The sequence below is a fragment of the Bufo gargarizans genome, chromosome 11 (genome assembly GCF_014858855.1).
Source record: "Bufo gargarizans isolate SCDJY-AF-19 chromosome 11, ASM1485885v1, whole genome shotgun sequence".
NCBI classification, from domain to species: domain Eukaryota; kingdom Metazoa; phylum Chordata; class Amphibia; order Anura; family Bufonidae; genus Bufo; species Bufo gargarizans.
In genome coordinates, this window is record NC_058090.1 from 7,637,943 (window position 1) to 7,658,321 (window position 20,379).

General features: G+C 47.4%; 1 protein-coding gene across 1 annotated transcript in view; it reads right to left on the bottom strand.

Moving 5' to 3' along the window:
• PPP4R3A (protein phosphatase 4 regulatory subunit 3A) overlaps nucleotides 1-20,379 on the bottom strand; it is a 66,425-nt gene that overhangs the window by 34,192 nt on the left and 11,854 nt on the right. The window contains exons 3-4 of the mRNA XM_044272109.1: nucleotides 20,032-20,130; nucleotides 3,993-4,610 (exon numbers count right to left, since the gene is read on the bottom strand). Of these exons, the coding sequence (XP_044128044.1) occupies nucleotides 3,993-4,610; nucleotides 20,032-20,130 (717 nt within the window). The remainder of the gene's footprint in view (nucleotides 1-3,992; nucleotides 4,611-20,031; nucleotides 20,131-20,379) is intronic.

Here is a 20,379-nt window from a genome sequence, read left to right on the forward strand (position 1 = left end):
TAAAAAAAAATATTTTTTGTTTTTTTTCATAATAAAAAGGACAGTGTGAAACCACCTCGTAACAAAGCTCATTACTTCAACTACACATACATTCAAAATCTATATATACACACACTGATTTCAGTGTGCTGCCAATGATGAGCTAATATTAGGTGATAGTCATCACACCCTGTGCCCAAAAAGTGTCATTGACTGCCTGAGAAGAGAAGATTGTTAGGCCCCTTTCAGACGAGCGAGTTCCACACTCCAGACTGAGTATGCAGCAGCACCCGTCCTTACCTCCCAGCAATGCCGGGGTCGCATAGCATTATATTGATTTATGATGCTATGTAACCCTTAGAGTTCTGGAATGTATTGGATAACACTCACATAATGCTGCTATTGTTATTAAATTCATTCCAGAACTGTAAGGGTTACATAGCATCATAAGTCAATATGATGCTATGAGACCCCGGCAGTGCTCCGGAGTTCAGATGCGTGGGACTCGCTCGTGTGAAAGGCTATCGGGAGCAAACTAAACATTCCCGATAATTGCCTGATCGTCAGTGGAGATGGGGGGCTTGAAGACAAGAGCGATCGCTTGCAACCAAAGAAAATTCTTGTTCCTCGGCAGCAGATCACTGTTTATACAGTACAATCTGCTGTCCAGAATTTTTTATTTTTTTTGGCTGCCTGCGAAACACGACACTTTTTAACAGGCAGATTATCAGGAATGAGTTCTTATTCAAACTCTCCTCCCCAATTAAAGGTCTTTTTCCATGGACCGATATTTAGGAGTTCCTGCTCTCCCCACCCACACGCTGATGACTGACAGCCGTCTTATAATTTTTCTACCTAGAATAAAACTGTCCATCATCAGTAGCTGGGTGGAGAGAGGGAGCTCATGAATAACTATGACTTCCGTCAGGCAGCATGTGACTCTTCTCCGGCATGGGTTGCGATATTTACACATTAAAGGGGTATTCCCAAAATTACTAGCTGCCTCTACCTTCTCACCTAGACCCAGACCTCCCCAACTGCTATGGTCTTCCGACAGCTCCAACAAATTGGCCCCCTTTATATTGACAACTGGCCTACCCCTTCTTATTGTCTTAGGGACTTTGCTCATCTAAGGCCTCTTTCACACTTGCGTTGTCCGGATCCGGCGTGTACTCCACTTGCCAGAATTACACGCCGGATCCGGAAAAACGCAAGTGTACTGAAAGCATTTGAAGACGGATCCGTCTTCAAAATGCTTTCAGTGTTACTATGGCATCCAGGACGCTATTAAAGTCCTGGTTGCCATAGTAGGAGCGGGGAGCGGTATACTTACAGTCCGCGCGGCTCCCGGGGCGCTCCAGAGTGACGTCAGAGCGCCCCATGCGCATGGATGACATGCCATGCGATCACGTCATCCATGCGCGTGGGGCGCCCTGACGTCACTCTGGAGCGCCCCGAGAGCCGCACGGACGGTAAGTATGCTGCTCCCCCGCTCCCCGCTCCCCTTTACCATGGCTGCCAGGACTTTAGCGTCCCGGCAGCCATGGTAACCATTCAGAAAAAGCTAAACGTCGGATCCGGCAATGCGCCGAAACGACGTTTAGCTTAAGGCCGGATCCGGATCAATGCCTTTCAATGGGCATTAATTCCGGATCCGGCCTTGCGGCAAGTCTTCAGGATTTTTGGCCGGAGCAAAAAGCACAGCATGCTGCGGTATTTTCTCTGGCCAAAAAACGTTCCGTTCCGGAACTGAAGACATCCTGATGCATCCTGAACAGATTTCACTCCATTCAGAATACATTAGGATAAAACTGATCAGGATTCTTCTGGCATAGAGCCCCGACGACGGAACTCTATGCCGGAAGAAAAGAACGCAGGTGTGAAAGAGCCCCAACTTCACCATACCAGATGCAGTGATACTGCCTTGCCCATATATATGTGATCCAGGACATGTGTTTTTTGATTATTGTTTATTTTTTTGTTTGTTTGTTTAAATGCCTTTATGCATTATAGCCTTTCCAGTTGTATCAGGCATATGATGTACAGGGAAGTAACATTGTCTTGTGTGATGTTATATTGTTGTGCTGTATGTACACAAACTGGAATGTATACCCTGTACAAACTTGTCTTGCTTCAATAAACAAAGATTTGAAAGAAAGATAGGGGTATTCCCATCTCAGACAATGGGGGCATATCGCTAGTATATGTCCCTATTGTCTGATAGGTGCGGGTCCCAAAGGTGGGACCTGCACCTATCTGGTAAACGGAGCAGGCAAAATGAAAGAGGCCATCTGCAGTGGCCGCAAAAGTGCAGTGCGCTCCCATTCATTTCTATGGGGCTGATGGAAATAGCCCTACTGCAGGGGTGTCAAACTCAAATTCATCGGGGGCCGCATCAGCAGTTTGGTCATCCTCAAAGGGCCGGTTGTATCGGACTTATGGGGGATCTGTGGGATCTCTTGGTGACACTTATGGGGGATCTGCCCACCCCTAGGACCGCCCCCTAAAACCGCCCCTTTAGAGAACAGGGATGCAAGTAAAATTTGGGGGGCCTATAAAAGTCCAGCCCAGCAAAGAAACCCCCCAGATGGGGATGGCACTGTTAATGGGGGATCTGGGGATGGCATCCACAGATCCCCCATCCTATAACAGTGCCATCCACAGACCCCCCCATCCTATAACAGTGCCACCCACAGACCCCCCCACCCCATAACAGTGCCATCCACAGACCCCCCCCCCCCACCCCATAACAGTGCCATCCACAGACCCCCCCCCCATAACAGTGCCATCCACAGACCCCCCACCCCATAACAGTGCCATCCACAGACCCCCCACCCCATAACAGTGCCATCCACAGACCCCCCACCCCAAAACAGTGCCATCCACAGACCCCCCCCACCCCAAAACAGTGCCATCCACAGACCCCCCCCACCCCAAAACAGTGCCATCCACAGACCCCCACCCACCCCATAACAGTGCCATCCACAGACCCCCACCCACCCCATAACAGTGCCATCCACAGACCCCCACCCACCCCATAACAGTGCCATCCACAGACCCCCACCCACCCCAAAACAGTGCCATCCACAGACGCCCACCCACCCCAAAACAGTGCCATCCACAGACCGCCCACCCACCCCAAAACAGTGCCATCCACAGACCCCCCCCCCACCCCAAAACAGTGCCATCCACAGACCCCCCCCCCACCCCATAACAGTGCCATCCACAGGACCCCCCCCCCCCATTGCCGCTCCAGTACAGACTAGTTATACAATGATTACAATTAATAAGGATTCTATTCATGAGGCCCCCTCTGCAGTAGAACATTCAATATAGCCACATCCTACTCACAGGGCTGTTATCTTAATGCTGGCCGGCCGGCCAGACGAGCGGCAGCGTCACGACTGACGTCACATGCCTGCGCCGCCTCCTTCATTCAGAAAGTAGGCCGGGCACATGACGTCAGTCGTGACGCTGCCGCTCAGTCTGCTCAGTGAACCGGCCCCCAGCTCCTCTTTCCAGTCCCTCCCCGCTGATACATCGCAGCCTGCGATGCTGGAGCATGGCAGGCTGCGATGTCAAAAGGTGGCGGAACGCCGTTCCGGTGCGTTCCGCCAGAAAAAAAGCCCTGCCGCTCATTATGCGATTTATTATCACTTCCTGCAGGGGCCGCGCTGCAGGAAGTGATAATAAAAGGTGAAGGCTGGCGGCCGGCGGCGGCTACGCGGGCCACATGACGAGGTCTGGCGGGCCGGATTCGGCCCGCGGGCCTTGTGTTTGACACCCGTGCCCTACTGTGAGCACCCCGGCCTTCTCCATGCTCACCAAGCACAGTGTACATTGTATAGCGGTTGTGATTGGTATCGCAGCTCAGCCCCATTCACTTCTATAGGAGTGATTTGAGAACCATTCTTACATACAGAAAGTGTCAGACCATGGAATGAATCACAAACACCAGGATTAGTCGATGTTCTCAGGTCAGCCGCTAGGTGCTGAGAGGGAAGAAAACTCACCTGTAACATCCCAACTATCTCCACTTTATTAAAAAATATGAAGGAGTGGAGGGTAGACAACATGTTTTCTTCAAAGACAGAAGGGGTGGGCAATACCACATCTTGTATGTACTGCACTCTGTACGTCTGGTGGATTTTCTGCTTCAGTTCAGGGTCAGATATGGGGATCACCTCTTTAAACTTAGCAGTTTTTGTAAGAAACTCCCTGTGTTTGCGCTGTACAGATAAAGAGGGGTCGTACTCCAGGCAGCCAATGATGTCCATGATGCAATCTTCAGAAAACATGACTTCGAAGAGTGCAGTTCGGTTTAAAAGGAAGATGCCCTTGATAATTTCATACAAGTGGTGTAATCCTTCTATGTTCTCCAGGTCTTCACACACATGGAAAAGTTCAAGGAGCTTTTTAATGTACCCCTCATTCTCTAAAGACAGAGACAATTTTTCACGACGAAGCGGAGAGGGCAACGAAGACGCCACAACTTCAGCAATCTCTTCTAACCGACTAAGTTCACACGATGGTAATTCCAAGCCTGGAGAGGACATATCCTCGAAACGCTCTTCTTCCGATTCATCCACCAGATCCTGAGTGATGTCCACGGAAGGGTCTTTCCCTTGTACCTGTAGGAAAAAAAAAACATTTTTTTTTTTGGGAGGTTTCTTGCGTTAACACATAGTGTGCTAGACATTACAACATTTTACATAACATGAAACTAAGGCCTCATTCACACATCTGTGAGGACATCAGTGACAAGATAGTCAGTGGATTATATGCGAAGAGGTCGGTGAATGATCGGTTTATTTTTTTGCCCTCCACGTGTAAACTGGCACTGCTAGGCTGAAACTTTCTTTCCAGAGCATCTACTACCAATGGTCATTGAAAACCACGGACCAAATATGGATGGGCATCAGTGTTGTGTCATGGTTTTCACTAATCCATAAACTATCAATGGGCGTGAGAGATTCGTAATCATAGACAAAATAGGGCATGATTCCACAGTATCCCCACAGACCCACATGAAACCACTGATGTGTGAATACACACATGAAAGTTAATGGGTACGTACGCAGTTCGTTATTTACCGACGTGTGAACAAGGCCTAGGGATACCCTTTGATTAGAGATTAGCAAATTTCCGCTTATGAAATTCGTTCACACTACGTTTGGTGGAAAAGGTGAATTGCGGTATGGATTCCGTTACCACGGACCATAACGCAATTGCTATGACAGAATGCATAACAGAATGCCTTTAGAGGCATTCCGTCATAACAGAAGTCTATGTGCTGCAAAATAGATCCGTTCCGTTTCCGTTATGCAGGAGAGGACTCCCCTGCATAACGGAAACTGTAATCCAAACTGGGCTTTGGTACGTTCTGGTACCTCAGTACCAAAGCCCAGTTACGATTGTTATTTTGAATTGTTTTTCCAACACGCAGATATGAATACAGTAGTAATTCTCATGCAGCTTCAGGCGAGAAGAACTTTGGCTCCACGGAGCCAATACAATTTAATGGTGTATGGCAACCGCAAAGTATTTGAACGAATCAACTTCAGATCTATGATCCGAAGGTTGATTTGCTCAAGCCTAGTACTCATAATTGTACAATTTGGAAAATAAGAATTCCATGACCATGTTTGTATCGTCTTTTTTTTGTTTTTCTGTTTCTATGATAGAAGAGAAAAACAAAACTGACAGATTTGAAGCCTTATGTAAGCACTAGATCTGCTTCACTTGTCAGTTTTCAAACCCATTAACCATTTCATTTCCTTCCTTGCATTCAATACCTACACCAAGAGCCTGTTCATACATTCAGATTCCATCTTTTTCAATACAATGGGTGAGGTTCATTGTATTTCCGCTGGGAATTGACAAGACAGTATTATGTGGAATGGAGTGCACATGAAGTTTTCTAAAACTATAAACATATATATCCATATGTTGGGTAGGGTTTTGATGCAGAGTTCATTTAGGGCTCTTTCACACTTGCGTTATTGTCTTCCGGCATAGAGTTCCGTCATCGGGGCTCTATGCCGGAAGAATCCTGATCAGGATTATCCTAATGCATTCTGAATGGAGTGAAATCCGTTCAGGATGCATCAGGATGTCTTCAGTTCCGGAACAGAATGTTTTTTGGCCGGAGAAAATACCGCAGCATGCTGCGCTTTTTGCTCCGGCCAAAAATCCTGAAAACTTGCCGCAAGGCCGGATCCGGACTTAAGCTAAACGTCGTTTCGGCGCATTGCCGGATCCGACGTTTAGCTTTTTCTCAATGGTTACCATGGCTGCCGGGACGCTAAAGTCCTGGCAGCCATGGTAAAGTGTAGCGGGGAGCGGGAGAGCAGCATACTTACCGTCCGTGCGGCTCCCGGGGCGCTCCAGAGTGACGTCAGGGCGCCCCAAGCGCATGGATCACGTGATCGCATGGCACGTCATCCATGCGCATGGGGCGCTCTGACGTCACTCTGGAGCGCCCCGGGAGCCGAGCGGACTGTAAGTATGCCGCTCCCCGCTCCTACTATGGCATCCAGGACTTTAATAGCGTCCTGGGTGCCATAGTAACACTGAAAGCATTTTGAAGACGGATCCGTCTTCAAATGCTTTCAGTACACTTGCGTTTTTCCGGATCCGGCGTGTAATTCCGGCAAGTGGAGTACACGCCGGATCCGGTCAACGCAAGTGTGAAAGAGGCCTAACATGGTCACATCCATTAGTCTATGGATGTGAATGGGCATATGTAGGGGTAAATTAATAGCGCAGTTCTACGCTGGAACAAGGGGTAAACTAGAAGGATAATTAACTTTAAATTAAATTGGATGCACTACACAAAACACCACATTATTATTTTTTTAAAGGTAGGGAATATAAAAATAAAAAAACCCTACAGCAAACCCCTCCGTAGACTCGCACCTATCCTAACCAACGCTGCAGCCAAAAGAAGATGTCATGCTCACAGTGGCATGGAGGAAAGGATCTGCCAGGGTTCAGCAAAAACGCTTCCGTTACTGATAATACAGCCATCTACAGCCGTTATGAACGGATCCCGTTGTATTACCTTTAACATAGCCAAGACAGATCCGTTATGAACACCATTGAAAGCCAATGGAGGATGGATCAGTTTTCTATTGTGGCAGAGAAAACTGATCCGTCCCTATTGACTTGCATTGGGGGCCATGCCGAATCCGTCTTGCTTCACATCCCAGGACAGAAAGCAAACTACAAAATGTTGCGGTTTGCTCTCCGGTATTAGGGATCGACAGATATTGATTTTTTAGGGCCGATACCGATAATTTGTGAACTTTCAGGCCGATAGCCGATAATGTATACCGATACTATGGGAATTTTCATTTTTGAAAATAAAATAAAAAATTCCTATACAAATCTGCTGAAAATTAATGTTTATTGTTAATGTGTATATTTTTTTTTTTTGTAAATCTTTTTTTCATTTATACTTAATAATTATACCAAAAACATAATATTTTGGTGTTTTATTTATTTTTTTTAACTAAATTTTTTATAATTTTCTAACTTTTAGCCCCCTTAGGGACTAGAACCCTTGTCCTATTCACCCTGATAGATCTCCATCAGAGTGAATAGGAGCTCACACTGTCCCTGCTGCTCTGTGCACACAGCATGGAGCTTATCATGGCAGCCAGGGCTTCAATAGCGTCCTGGCTGCCATGGTAACCGATCGGAGCCCCAGGATTACACTGCTGGGGCTCCGATCGGAGGAGCAGGGGAGAGGGGATCCTGTGGCCACTGCCACCAATGATTAATACTGGGGGGCTTGGGTGGGGGGGGGGCGCACTGCGCCACCAATGTTTTTAATGTGGGGGTGTGGGGCGCACTGCGCCACCAATGATTTATACGGGGGGGGGGAGGGGGGGCGCACTGCGCCACCAATGATTAATACTGGGGGGCTTGGGGAGGGGGGGGGGCGCACTGCGCCACCAATGAAGTTAAATCTCTCATTTATTCATATACAGGAGGCGGGAATGCATTTTGGAGCATTTTCGTTCTGTTTAGTCCCCATTGACAATGAATGGAGACAAAACTGAAGCATTTGACAGATCTCAATACCGGAAAACTAAAACGCTAGAGTCAAAGTAGCCTCAGAGGTTTAGGGTAGGGATGAGCGAACTCGAACTGTATAGTTCGGGTTCGTACCGAATTTTGGGGTGTCCGTGACACGGACCCGAACCCGGACATTTTCGTAAAAGTCCGGGTTCGGGTTCGGTGTTCGTCGCTTTCTTCGCGCTTTTGTGACGCTTTCTTGGCGCTTTTTGAAAGGCTGCAAAGCAGCCAATCAACAAGCGTCATACTACTTGCCCCAAGAGGCCATCACAGCCATGCCTACTATTGGCATGGCTGTGATTGGCCAGAGCACCATGTGACCCAGCCTCTATTTAAGCTGGAGTCACATAGCGCCGCCCGTCACTCTGCTCTGATTAGCGTAGGGAGAGGTTGCGGCTGCGACAGTAGGGCGAGATTAGGCAGATTAACTCCTCCAAAGGACTTGATTAACTGATCGATCTGCAGCTGTGGATCATTGAGCTGCTGATCCTCAATTGCTCACTGTTTTTAGGCTGCCCAGACCGTTTGTCAGTCACATTTTTCTGGGGTGATCGGCGGCCATTTTGTGTCTTGTGGTGCGCCAGCACAAGCTGCGACCAAGTGCATTTAACCCTCAATGGTGTGGTTGTTTTTTTGGCTAAAGCCTACATCAGGGTGAAGCTGTCACACCAAGTGCATTTAACCAGCAATAGTCTGTTCATTTTTTGGCCATATACAAAATCAGGGGCAAGCTGCGCCTGTCACCAAGTGCATTTAACCCTCAATGGTGTGGTTGTTTTTTGGCTAAAGCCTACATCAGGGTGAAGCTGTCACACCAAGTGCATTTAACCAGCAATAGTCTGTTCATTTTTTGGCCATATACTAAATCAGGGGCAAGCTGCGCCTGTCACCAAGTGCATTTAACCCTCAATGGTGTGGTTGTTTTTTGGCTAAAGCCTACATCAGGGTGAAGCTGTCACACCAAGTGCATTTAACCAGCAATAGTCTGTTTATTTTTTGGCCATATCCCAGTCTAATTCTGTCACTAAATCCATACCGGTCACCCAGCGCCTAAATACTAGGCCTCAAATTTATATCCCGCTAAATCTGTCCTTAGTGCTGTAGCTGGGCGAGTTATTTAGTGTCCGTTCAAGCACATTTCTTGTTCTGGGTTGAAATACAATTCCCAATTTAGCAATTTCATAATTTAGTGGTTTCTGCTATATCAGAGCTATTTGAAATCTATCCCTAAAAGGGTATATAATATTCAAGGTGCACATTGGGTCATTCAGAATAACTTCACACACACCCGCTACTGTGTATTTCCAAGTCTAATTCTGGCACTAAACCCATACCTGTCACCCAGCGCCTAAATACTAGGCCTCAAATTTATATCCAGCTAAATCTGTCCCTAGTGCTGTAGCTGGGCGAGTTATTTAGTGTCCGTTCAAGCACATTTCTTGTTCTGGGTTGAAATACAATTCCCAATTTAGCAATTTCATAATTTAGTGGTTTCTGCTATATCAGAGCTATTTGAAATCTATCCCTAAAAGGGTATATAATATTCAAGGTGCACATTGGGTCATTCAGAATAACTTCACACACACCCGCTACTGTGTATTTCCAAGTCTAATTCTGGCACTAAACCCATACCTGTCACCCAGCGCCTAAATACTAGGCCTCAAATTTATATCCCGCTAAATCTGTCCTTAGTGCTGTAGCTGGGCGAGTTATTTAGTGTCCGTTCAAGCACATTTCTTGTTCTGGGTTGAAATACAATTCCCAATTTAGCAATTTCATAATTTAGTGGTTTCTGCTATATCAGAGCTATTTGAAATCTATCCCTAAAAGGGTATATAATATTCAAGGTGCACATTGGGTCATTCAGAATAACTTCACACACACCCGCTACTGTGTATTTCCAAGTCTAATTCTGGCACTAAACCCATACCTGTCACCCAGCGCCTAAATACTAGGCCTCAAATTTATATCCCGCTAAATCTGTCCTTAGTGCTGTAGCTGGGCGAGTTATTTAGTGTCCGTTCAAGCACATTTCTTGTTCTGGGTTGAAATACAATTCCCAATTTAGCAATTTCATAATTTAGTGGTTTCTGCTATATCAGAGCTATTTGAAATCTATCCCTAAAAGGGTATATAATATTCAAGGTGCACATTGGGTCATTCAGAATAACTTCACACACACCCGCTACTGTGTATTTCCAAGTCTAATTCTGGCACTAAACCCATACCTGTCACCCAGCGCCTAAATACTAGGCCTCAAATTTATATCCCGCTAAATCTGTCCTTAGTGCTGTAGCTGGGCGAGTTATTTAGTGTCCGTTCAAGCACATTTCTTGTTCTGGGTTGAAATACAATTCCCAATTTAGCAATTTCATAATTTAGTGGTTTCTGCTATATCAGAGCTATTTGAAATCTATCCCTAAAAGGGTATATAATATTCAAGGTGCACATAGGGTCATTCAGAATAACTTCACACACCCGCTACTGTGCATTTCCAAATCTAATTCTGTCACTAAACCCATACCTGTCACCCAGCGCCTAAATACTAGGCCTCAAATTTATATCCCGCTAAATCTCTCGTTACCGCTGTCCTGTTGTGGCTGGGAAAGTTATTTAGTGTCCGTCAAAGCACATTTTTTGTTCTGGGTTGAAATACAATTCCCAATTTAGCAATTTCATAATTTAGTCGTTTCTGCTATATCAGAGCTATTTGAAATCTATCCCAAAAAGGGTAGATCATATTGAAGGTGCACATAGGGTCATTCAGAATAACTTCACACACACGCTTCTGTGCATTTCCAAGTCTAATTCTGTCACTAAATCCATACCGGTCACCCAGCGCCTAAATACTAGGCCTCAAATTTATATCCCGCTGAATTTGAATACAATACATTGGGCCAAATAATATATTTGTTGTTGTGGTGAACCATAACAATGAGAAAAACATCTAGTAAGGGACGCGGACGTGGACATGGTCGTGGTGGTGTTAGTGGACCCTCTGGTGCTGGGAGAGGACGTGGCCGTTCTGCCACATCCACACGTCCTAGTGTACCAACTACCTCAGGTCCCAGTAGCCGCCAGAATTTACAGCGATATATGGTGGGGCCCAATGCCGTTCTAAGGATGGTAAGGCCTGAGCAGGTACAGGCATTAGTCAATTGGGTGGCCGACAGTGGATCCAGCACGTTCACATTATCTCCCACCCAGTCTTCTGCAGAAAGCGCACAGATGGCGCCTGAAAACCAACCCCATCAGTCTGTCACATCACCCCCATGCATACCAGGGAAACTGTCTCAGCCTCAAGTTATGCAGCAGTCTCTTATGCTGTTTGAAGACTCCGCTGGCAGGGTTTCCCAAGGGCATCCACCTAGCCCTTCCCCAGCGGTGAAAGACATAGAATGCACTGACGCACAACCACTTATGTTTCCTGATGATGAGGACATGGGAATACCACCTCAGCATGTCTCTGATGATGACGAAACACAGGTGCCAACTGCTGCGTCTTTCTGCAGTGTGCAGACTGAACAGGAGGTCAGGGATCAAGACTGGGTGGAAGACGATGCAGGGGACGATGAGGTCCTAGACCCCACATGGAATGAAGGTCGTGCCACTGACTTTCACAGTTCGGAGGAAGAGGCAGTGGTGAGACCGAGCCAACAGCGTAGCAAAAGAGGGAGCAGTGGGCAAAAGCAGAACACCCGCCGCCAAGAGACTCCGCCTGCTACTGACCGCCGCCATCTGGGACCGAGCACCCCAAAGGCAGCTTCAAGGAGTTCCCTGGCATGGCACTTCTTCAAACAATGTGCTGACGACAAGACCCGAGTGGTTTGCACGCTGTGCCATCAGAGCCTGAAGCGATGCATTAACGTTCTGAACCTGAGCACAACCTGCATGACCAGGCACCTGCATGCAAAGCATGAACTGCAGTGGAGTAAACACCTTAAAACCAAGGAAGTCACTCAGGCTCCCCCTGCTACCTCTTCTGCTGCTGCCGCCTCGGCCTATTCTGCTGCTGCCGCCTCGGCCTCTTCCTCCGCCTCTGGAGGAACGTTGGCACCTGCCGCCCAGCAAACAGGGGATGTACCACCAACACCACCACCACCACCTCCGTCACCAAGCGTCTCAACCATGTCACACGCCAGCGTTCAGCTCTCCATCTCACAAACATTTGATAGAAAGCGTAAATTCCCACCTAGCCACCCTCGATCCCTGGCCCTGAATGCCAGCATTTCTAAACTACTGGCCTATGAAATGCTGTCATTTAGGCTGGTGGACACAGACAGCTTCAAACAGCTCATGTCGCTTGCTGTCCCACAGTATGTTGTTCCCAGCCGGCACTACTTCTCCAAGAGAGCCGTGCCTTCCCTGCACAACCAAGTATCCGATAAAATCAAGTGTGCACTGCGCAACGCCATCTGTGGCAAGGTCCACCTAACCACAGATACGTGGACCAGTAAGCACGGCCAGGGACGCTATATCTCCCTAACTGCACACTGGGTAAATGTAGTGGCAGCTGGGCCCCAGGCGGAGAGCTGTTTGGCGCACGTCCTTCCGCCGCCAAGGATCGCAGGGCAACATTCTTTGCCTCCTGTTGCCACCTCCTCCTTCTCGGCTTCCTCCTCCTCTTCTTCCACCTGCTCATCCAGTCAGCCACACACCTTCACCACCAACTTCAGCACAGCCCGGGGTAAACGTCAGCAGGCCATTCTGAAACTCATATGTTTGGGGGACAGGCCCCACACCGCACAGGAGTTGTGGCGGGGTATAGAACAACAGACCGACGAGTGGTTGCTGCCGGTGAGCCTCAAGCCCGGCCTGGTGGTGTGTGATAATGGGCGAAATCTCGTTGCAGCTCTGGGACTAGCCAATTTGACGCACATCCCTTGCTTGGCGCATGTGCTGAATTTGGTGGTGCAGAAGTTCATACACAACTACCCCGACATGTCAGAGCTGCTGCATAAAGTGCGGGCCGTCTGTTCGCGCTTCCGGCGTTCACATCCTGCTGCTGCTCGCCTGTCTGCGCTACAGCGTAACTTCGGCCTTCCCGCTCACCGCCTCATATGCGACGTGCCCACCAGGTGGAACTCCACCTTGCACATGCTGGACAGACTGTGCGAGCAGCAGCAGGCCATAGTGGAGTTTCAGCTGCAGCACGCACGGGTCAGTCGCACTACAGAACAGCACCACTTCACCACCAATGACTGGGCCTCCATGCGAGACCTGTGTGCCCTGTTGCGCTGTTTCGAGTACTCCACCAACATGGCCAGTGGCGATGACACCGTTATCAGCGTTACAATACCACTTCTATGTCTCCTTGAGAAAACACTTAGGGCGATGATGGAAGAGGAGGTGGCCCAGGAGGAGGAGGAGGAGGAGGAGGAAGAGGGGTCATTTTTAGCACTTTCAGGCCAGTCTCTTCGAAGTGACTCAGAGGGAGGTTTTTGGCAACAGCAGAGGCCAGGTACAAATGTGGCCAGCCAGGGCCCACTACTGGAGGACGAGGAGGACGAGGATGAGGAGGAGGTGGAGGAGGATGAGGATGAAGCATGGTCACAGCGGGGTGGCACCCAACGCAGCTCGGGTCCATCACTGGTGCGTGGCTGGGGGGAAAGGCAGGACGATGACGATACGCCTCCCACAGAGGACAGCTTGTCCTTATCCCTGGGCAGCCTGGCACACATGAGCGACTACATGCTGCAGTGCCTGCGCAACGACAGCAGAGTTGCCCACATTTTAACCTGTGCGGACTACTGGGTTGCCACCCTGCTGGATCCACGCTACAAAGACAATGTGCCCACCTTACTTCCTGCACTGGAGCGTGATAGGAAGATGCGCGAGTACAAGCGCACGTTGGTAGACGCGCTACTGAGAGCATTCCCAAATGTCACAGGGGAACAAGTGGAAGCCCAAGGCCAAGGCAGAGGAGGAGCAAGAGGTCGCCAAGGCAGCTGTGTCACGGCCAGCTCCTCTGAGGGCAGGGTTAGCATGGCAGAGATGTGGAAAACTTTTGTCAACACGCCACAGCTAACTGCACCACCACCTGATACGCAACGTGTTAGCAGGAGGCAACATTTCACTAACATGGTGGAACAGTACGTGTGCACACCCCTCCACGTACTGACTGATGGTTCGGCCCCATTCAACTTCTGGGTCTCTAAATTGTCCACGTGGCCAGAGCTAGCCTTTTATGCCTTGGAGGTGCTGGCCTGCCCGGCAGCCAGCGTTTTGTCTGAACGTGTATTCAGCACGGCAGGGGGCGTCATTACAGACAAACGCAGCCGCCTGTCTACAGCCAATGTGGACAAGCTGACGTTCATAAAAATGAACCAGGCATGGATCCCACAGGACCTGTCCGTCCCTTGTCCAGATTAGACATTAACTACCTCCCCATAACCATATATTATTGGACTCCAGGGCACTTCCTCATTCAATCCTATTTTTATTTTCATTTTACCATTATATTGCGATGCTACCCAAAGTTGAATGAACCTCTCCTCTGCCTGTGTGCTAGGCCTAAATATATGCCAATGGACTGTTGCAGTGGTGGCTGACATGAAGCCTGATTCTCTGCTATGACATGCAGACTAATTCTCTGCTGACATGAAGCCAGATTGTCTGTTACGGGACCTCTCTCCTCTGCCTGGGTGCTGGGCCTAAATTTATGACAATGGACTGTTGCAGTGGTGGCTGACGTGAAGCCTCATTCTCTGCTATGACATGCAGACTGATTCTCTGCTGTCATGAAGCCAGATTGTCTGTTACGGGACCTCTCTGCTCTGCCTGTGTGCTAGGCCTAAATATATGCCAATGGACTGTTGCAGTGGTGGCTGACATGAAGCCTGATTCTCTGCTATGACATGCAGACTAATTCTCTGCTGACATGAAGCCAGATCCTCTTTTACGGGACCTCTCTCCTCTGCCTGGGTGCTGGGCCTAAATTTATGACAATGGACTGTTGCAGTGGTGGCTGACGTGAAGCCTCATTCTCTGCTATGACATGCAGACTGATTCTCTTCTGACATGAAGCCAGATCCTCTGTTACGGGACCTCTCTCCTCTGCCTGGGTGCTGGGCCTAAATTTATGACAATGGACTGTTGCAGTGGTGGCTGACGTGAAGCCTGATTCTCTGCTATGACATGCAGACTGATTCTCTGCTGTCATGAAGCCAGATTGTCTGTTACGGGACCTCTCTGCTCTGCCTGTGTGCTAGGCCTAAATATATGCCAATGGACTGTTGCAGTGGTGGGTGACGTGAAGCCTGATTCTCTGCTATGATATGAAGACTGATTCTCTGCTGACATGAAGCCAGATTGTCTGTTACGGGACCTTTCTCCTCTGCCTGGGTTCTGGGCCTAAATTTATGAAAATTGACTCTTACAGTGGTGGGTGACGTGAAGCCTGATTCTCTGCTATGATATGAAGACTGATTCTCTGCTGACATGAAGCCAGATTGTCTGTTACGGGACCTTTCTCCTCTGCCTGGGTTCTGGGCCTAAATTTATGAAAATTGACTCTTACAGTGGTGGGTGACGTGAAGCCTGATTCTCTGCTATGATATGAAGACTGATTCTCTGCTGACATGAAGCCAGATTCTCTGTTACGGGACCTCTCTCCTCTGCCTGGGTGCTGGGCCTAAATTTATGACAATGGACTGTTGCAGTGGTGGCTGACGTGAAGCCTGATTCTCTGCTATGACATGCAGACTGATTCTCTGCTGACATGAAGCCAGATCCTCTGTCACGGGACCTCTCTCCTCTGCCTGTGTGTGTGCTGGGCCTAAATATATGCCAATGGACTGTTGCAGTGGTGGCTGACGTGAAGCCTCATTCTCTGCTATGACATGTAGACTGATTCTCTGCTGACATGAAGCCAGATTCTCTGTTACGGGACCTCTCCTCTGCCTGTGTGTGTGCTGGGCCTAAATATATGCCAATGGACTGTTGCAGTGGTGGCTGACGTGAAGCCTCATTCTCTGCTATGACATGCAGACTAATTCTCTGCTGACATGAAGACAGATTCTCTGTTACGGGACCTCCCTCCTCTGCCTGGGTGCTGGGCCTAAATATATGCCAATGGACTGTTGCAGTGGTGGCTGACGTGAAGCCTCATTCTCTGCTATGACATGCAGACTGATTTTCTGCTGACATGAAGCCAGATTGTCTGTTACGGGACCTCTCTCCTCTGCCTGGGTGCTGGGTAGTGTTGAGCGCGAATATTCGAAAAGCAAATTTTTTTCGCGAATATCGCAACTTCGCGATTTCGCGAATATTTCGAATATAGTGCTATATATTCGTAAAAACGAATATTCGTTTTTTGTTTTTTTCCCCCCCCCCACAAAATCACAGTACACATATAATTGATTGTTTCCCAAAGGTCCAACAGCTCAGATCTTACTCACATTGCCTAGAAAGTGATTGAGGCGCGAATCTTCGTAAGGCGATTTTATTAGCGCACATGCGAATATCGGCACGTCCCAGAACAGAGGCAAAGGGCTTTGCATTCATACATTAGTGAATTGAGTTGCGAATCTTCGTAAGGCGATTTTATTAGCGCACATGCGAATATCTACACTTGTCCCAGAACAGAGGCAAAGGGCTTTGCATTCATACATTAGTGATTGAATTGAGCTGCGAATCTTCGTAAGGCGATTTTATTAACGCAAATGCAAATATCTACACTTGTCCCCAGAACAGAGAGGCAAAGGCCTGTGCATTCATATAGTATAGCACCATATTCGCGAATACGTAGAACTTCGTAAAATTCGATTAACGAAAATTCGTATTTTTTATTTTACTTTCCACCTTACAGATTACATTGATCTGTACTCTGTCAACTACTGTCATCACCCCCCACTGTATCTCGATTGATTCCCAAAAGTCTCACATTCCCTAGAAAGTGATTGAGGTGCGAATCTTCGTAAGGCGATTTTATTAGCGCACATGCGAATATCTACACTTGTCCCAGAACAGAGGCAAAGGGCATTGCATTCATACATTAGTGATTGAATTGAGTTGCGAATCTTCGTAAGGCGATTTCATTAGCGCACATGTGAATTTTGCATAGCATATGTATTATGCGATGCGAAAATTCGAATTATCGCATATGCGAAATAATAACGAATTTGAATAATCGCGAATATTTTACGAATATTCTTTCGAATATTCACAAAATTTCGCGAATTCGAATATGGGACATGCCGCTCAACACTAGTGCTGGGCCTAAATTTATGACAATGGACTGTTGCAGTGGTGGGTGATGTGAAGCCTGATTCTCTGCTATGACATGCAGACTGATTCTCTGCTGACATGAAGCCAGATTGTCTGTTACGGGACCTCTCTCCTCTGCCTGGGTGCTGGGCCTAAATATATGCCAATGGACTGTTGCAGTGGTGGCTGACGTGAAGCCTCATTCTCTGCTATGACATGCAGACTAATTCTCTGCTGACATGAAGCCAGATTCTCTGTTACGGGACCTCTCTCCTCTGCCTGGGTGCCGGGGCCTAAATATCTGAGAATGGACTGTTCCAGTGGTGGGTGACGGGAAGCCAGATTCTCTGCTATGGAACCTCTCTCCAATTGATTTTGGTTAATTTTTATTTATTTAATTTTTATTTTAATTCATTTCCCTATCCACATTTGTTTGCAGGGGATTTACCTACATGTTGCTGCCTTTTGCAGCCCTCTAGCTCTTTCCTGGGCTGTTTTACAGCCTTTTTAGTGCCGAAAAGTTCGGGTCCCCATTGACTTCAATGGGGTTCGGGTTCGGGACGAAGTTCGGATCGGGTTCGGATCCCGAACCCGAACATTTCCGGGATGTTCGGCCGAACTTCTCGAACCCGAACATCCAGGTGTTCGCTCAACTCTAGTTTAGGGCACAAGACCGCTAAGGCCTGTAACTAGCCACAGCGGCCATGTGGAGTATACGGGAACATCATCACAGCAGTCAGGAAAACAAAGATCAACAGGGAAGACAGAAGATCGGAAACGCTGGAACCGAGGGTATGCATAGCAGTAAGAATAACTTTTTTTTTTTTAATTAATATTATAATAATAGGCTCCCTGTCTTTATAAAAAAATAAATATATATATTTGAATTGCACAAGCCCCTCCAAAATATAAAGATGTTGCCACCCTAGAATTACTTAAAGGGAACCTGTCATGTTTAACATGGTGACGGAGTTGAAGGCAGCAGGTTATAGAGCTGAGCAGACTGATGTATAGTTTTTTGGGGGGAAAGATTCTGTATAAGTTGTATTTCATTCATTTAGGTTCCAGCTCATTCTGGGCTTGGAAGTCGAGGAGGAGGACCTATCAATGATTGATAGCTACCTCTGTATGTACAGTCACTGATAGGACTGCCAAGCCCAGAATGAGCAGTGTTGTGGAAATTTTATTAGGATGCGTTTCTAATATATTGTGTATTGTCATCATGTCTCTCAGTGTCAGGGTAAACCATTGGAGTGGATATCTTCCTGTGTATGTCCTGTCACAGCTGCTGGGCGAATGGTCCATGTGCTAAGCACTGGGCTGTGGGCCGGGGAAGACCGATGTGTTCAGCAGAGCAGTGTTTTGTTGGCTGATGTATGGACGCCGGCTAGGGCCCGCGCGAAGACGTGGATTTATTGGCTTGGCGTGGATGCATTTGTTAAGAGAACAATATATGAAAGGAACGTGCGTTTGTTGTCTCTAGTGCACCTGATCAGCCGCTGGAGATAATGACGTTGTCATGCATGAGGATCATAGTAACTTTATCTGGCATTGATCACTGAGCAAGGCTGGATAAAGTTAACGCCAGTGGTTATAGGATACATGTGTTTGTTAGCTGGCTATGTTATTCTAAATGATGTTGTCTTGTCTTCCTATTTCATCACTTCCTGCATGTCATTTCATTTGGCGAAACCAACCTCACCACTGGGTTTTGGAGGGGCCTGGTTGCCAGGCTCTTGCCCCAGGATAATGGCCCATACTAACTTTGAAGGAGAAGACAGACCGGCCGCACAGCTTAAATCTGTGGAACAGTTTTGGACAGAAAAGCCATGAGTACAGCCAGGCCCAAGAGACTTTTACAACTAATTTGTGCTATGTTTCGATATTAAATGTCTATGTCTATTGTAAAGGGTGGGACATTGTATACGTTGAGTAGTGAGGTCTGTTCCATTGTCTCTCTGTGTGTATTGGCGATTGCCCTCTGTCCTGAGAGATAATTGAATTACAACTCTGTTGTCTCCAGGACAGAGGACATTGTGTATTCTCCTGCCTGTGATGATTATGTTAACCATGGTGTACCATGATTATATCACAGGCAGAGGGGAGGATTCTATGTGGGTTGTAGCCTTTGTGTTATTGGTAATTGTATTTTGTTGTTGCTGTTTTAAATTCAACATAGAGCCTCGTCTCATGTGTGTGGGGATTGCTATACGTGTATACTCTCCTGGCTATTACTTCTAATGTTCCTGGCTCCTGTGGTGGTTTTGATGTAGAGCGGAGTGCTTGGAGCCTCGGGAAGCACTGGGAGCATCCATCAACGGAGGTACCTGGTAGGGGTGCTAGGAGATCCGTTACAATCACTAACTGCATCCTTGTTACATGAAGTAAGTGGTCGGGTGATGGGCCAGCCCCTTTTCTATTGTTACACCTTTTGTGAGTAAACAATAAAAGGTGAGCAGACTGTGGAGGAGGGGCAGTTGCTCAGAACTCAAAATGGTAACACCTGTGTCTGACTGACAGCGGTTGAGAGATTTGCCTGTCCTTACACAAAGTTTGATATGAGCGGATTTCAACTATTAATATTTCTACAACAGCAGGAATGTTTATACTGAATCTTTCACCAGAAAATACCGTATATATCAGTCTCGTCAGCTCCTCCTGCTTTAGTACATGCTGATTGAAGATTAATTAGCATTTTCATGGTGATGAAATACCTTTAAATAAGAAGGATACTCGAGATCTACACATAGTCTCATTACGTACCTGACATATTTTCTCCCAAATCTCATCACATCCAGCTTTTTCCTGAAAACTCAAAGCCAAGTCGTAGTTTTCAGCCTCTGACCAAACAATCAACGTGTCCTGAAGAATAAAAGACTGGTTATTTAAACAGCAGAAAAAGAGAACCCACATGGAAAATCCACTGTTGTGAAGATCTCAAACTCTGTGTTTATAAAGGAATTATCCATCACTATTTACCCCAGACGCCTATCTTTTTTATACACTATCGAAGCCCTTGTACAGGCCATTTCCAGTGAAGAACCCAGGGGCCGCTCTGCCAGATGCAGTGATAGTGGAAACCCCATTTAAAATAAAGAGGTGTTTTGGAAC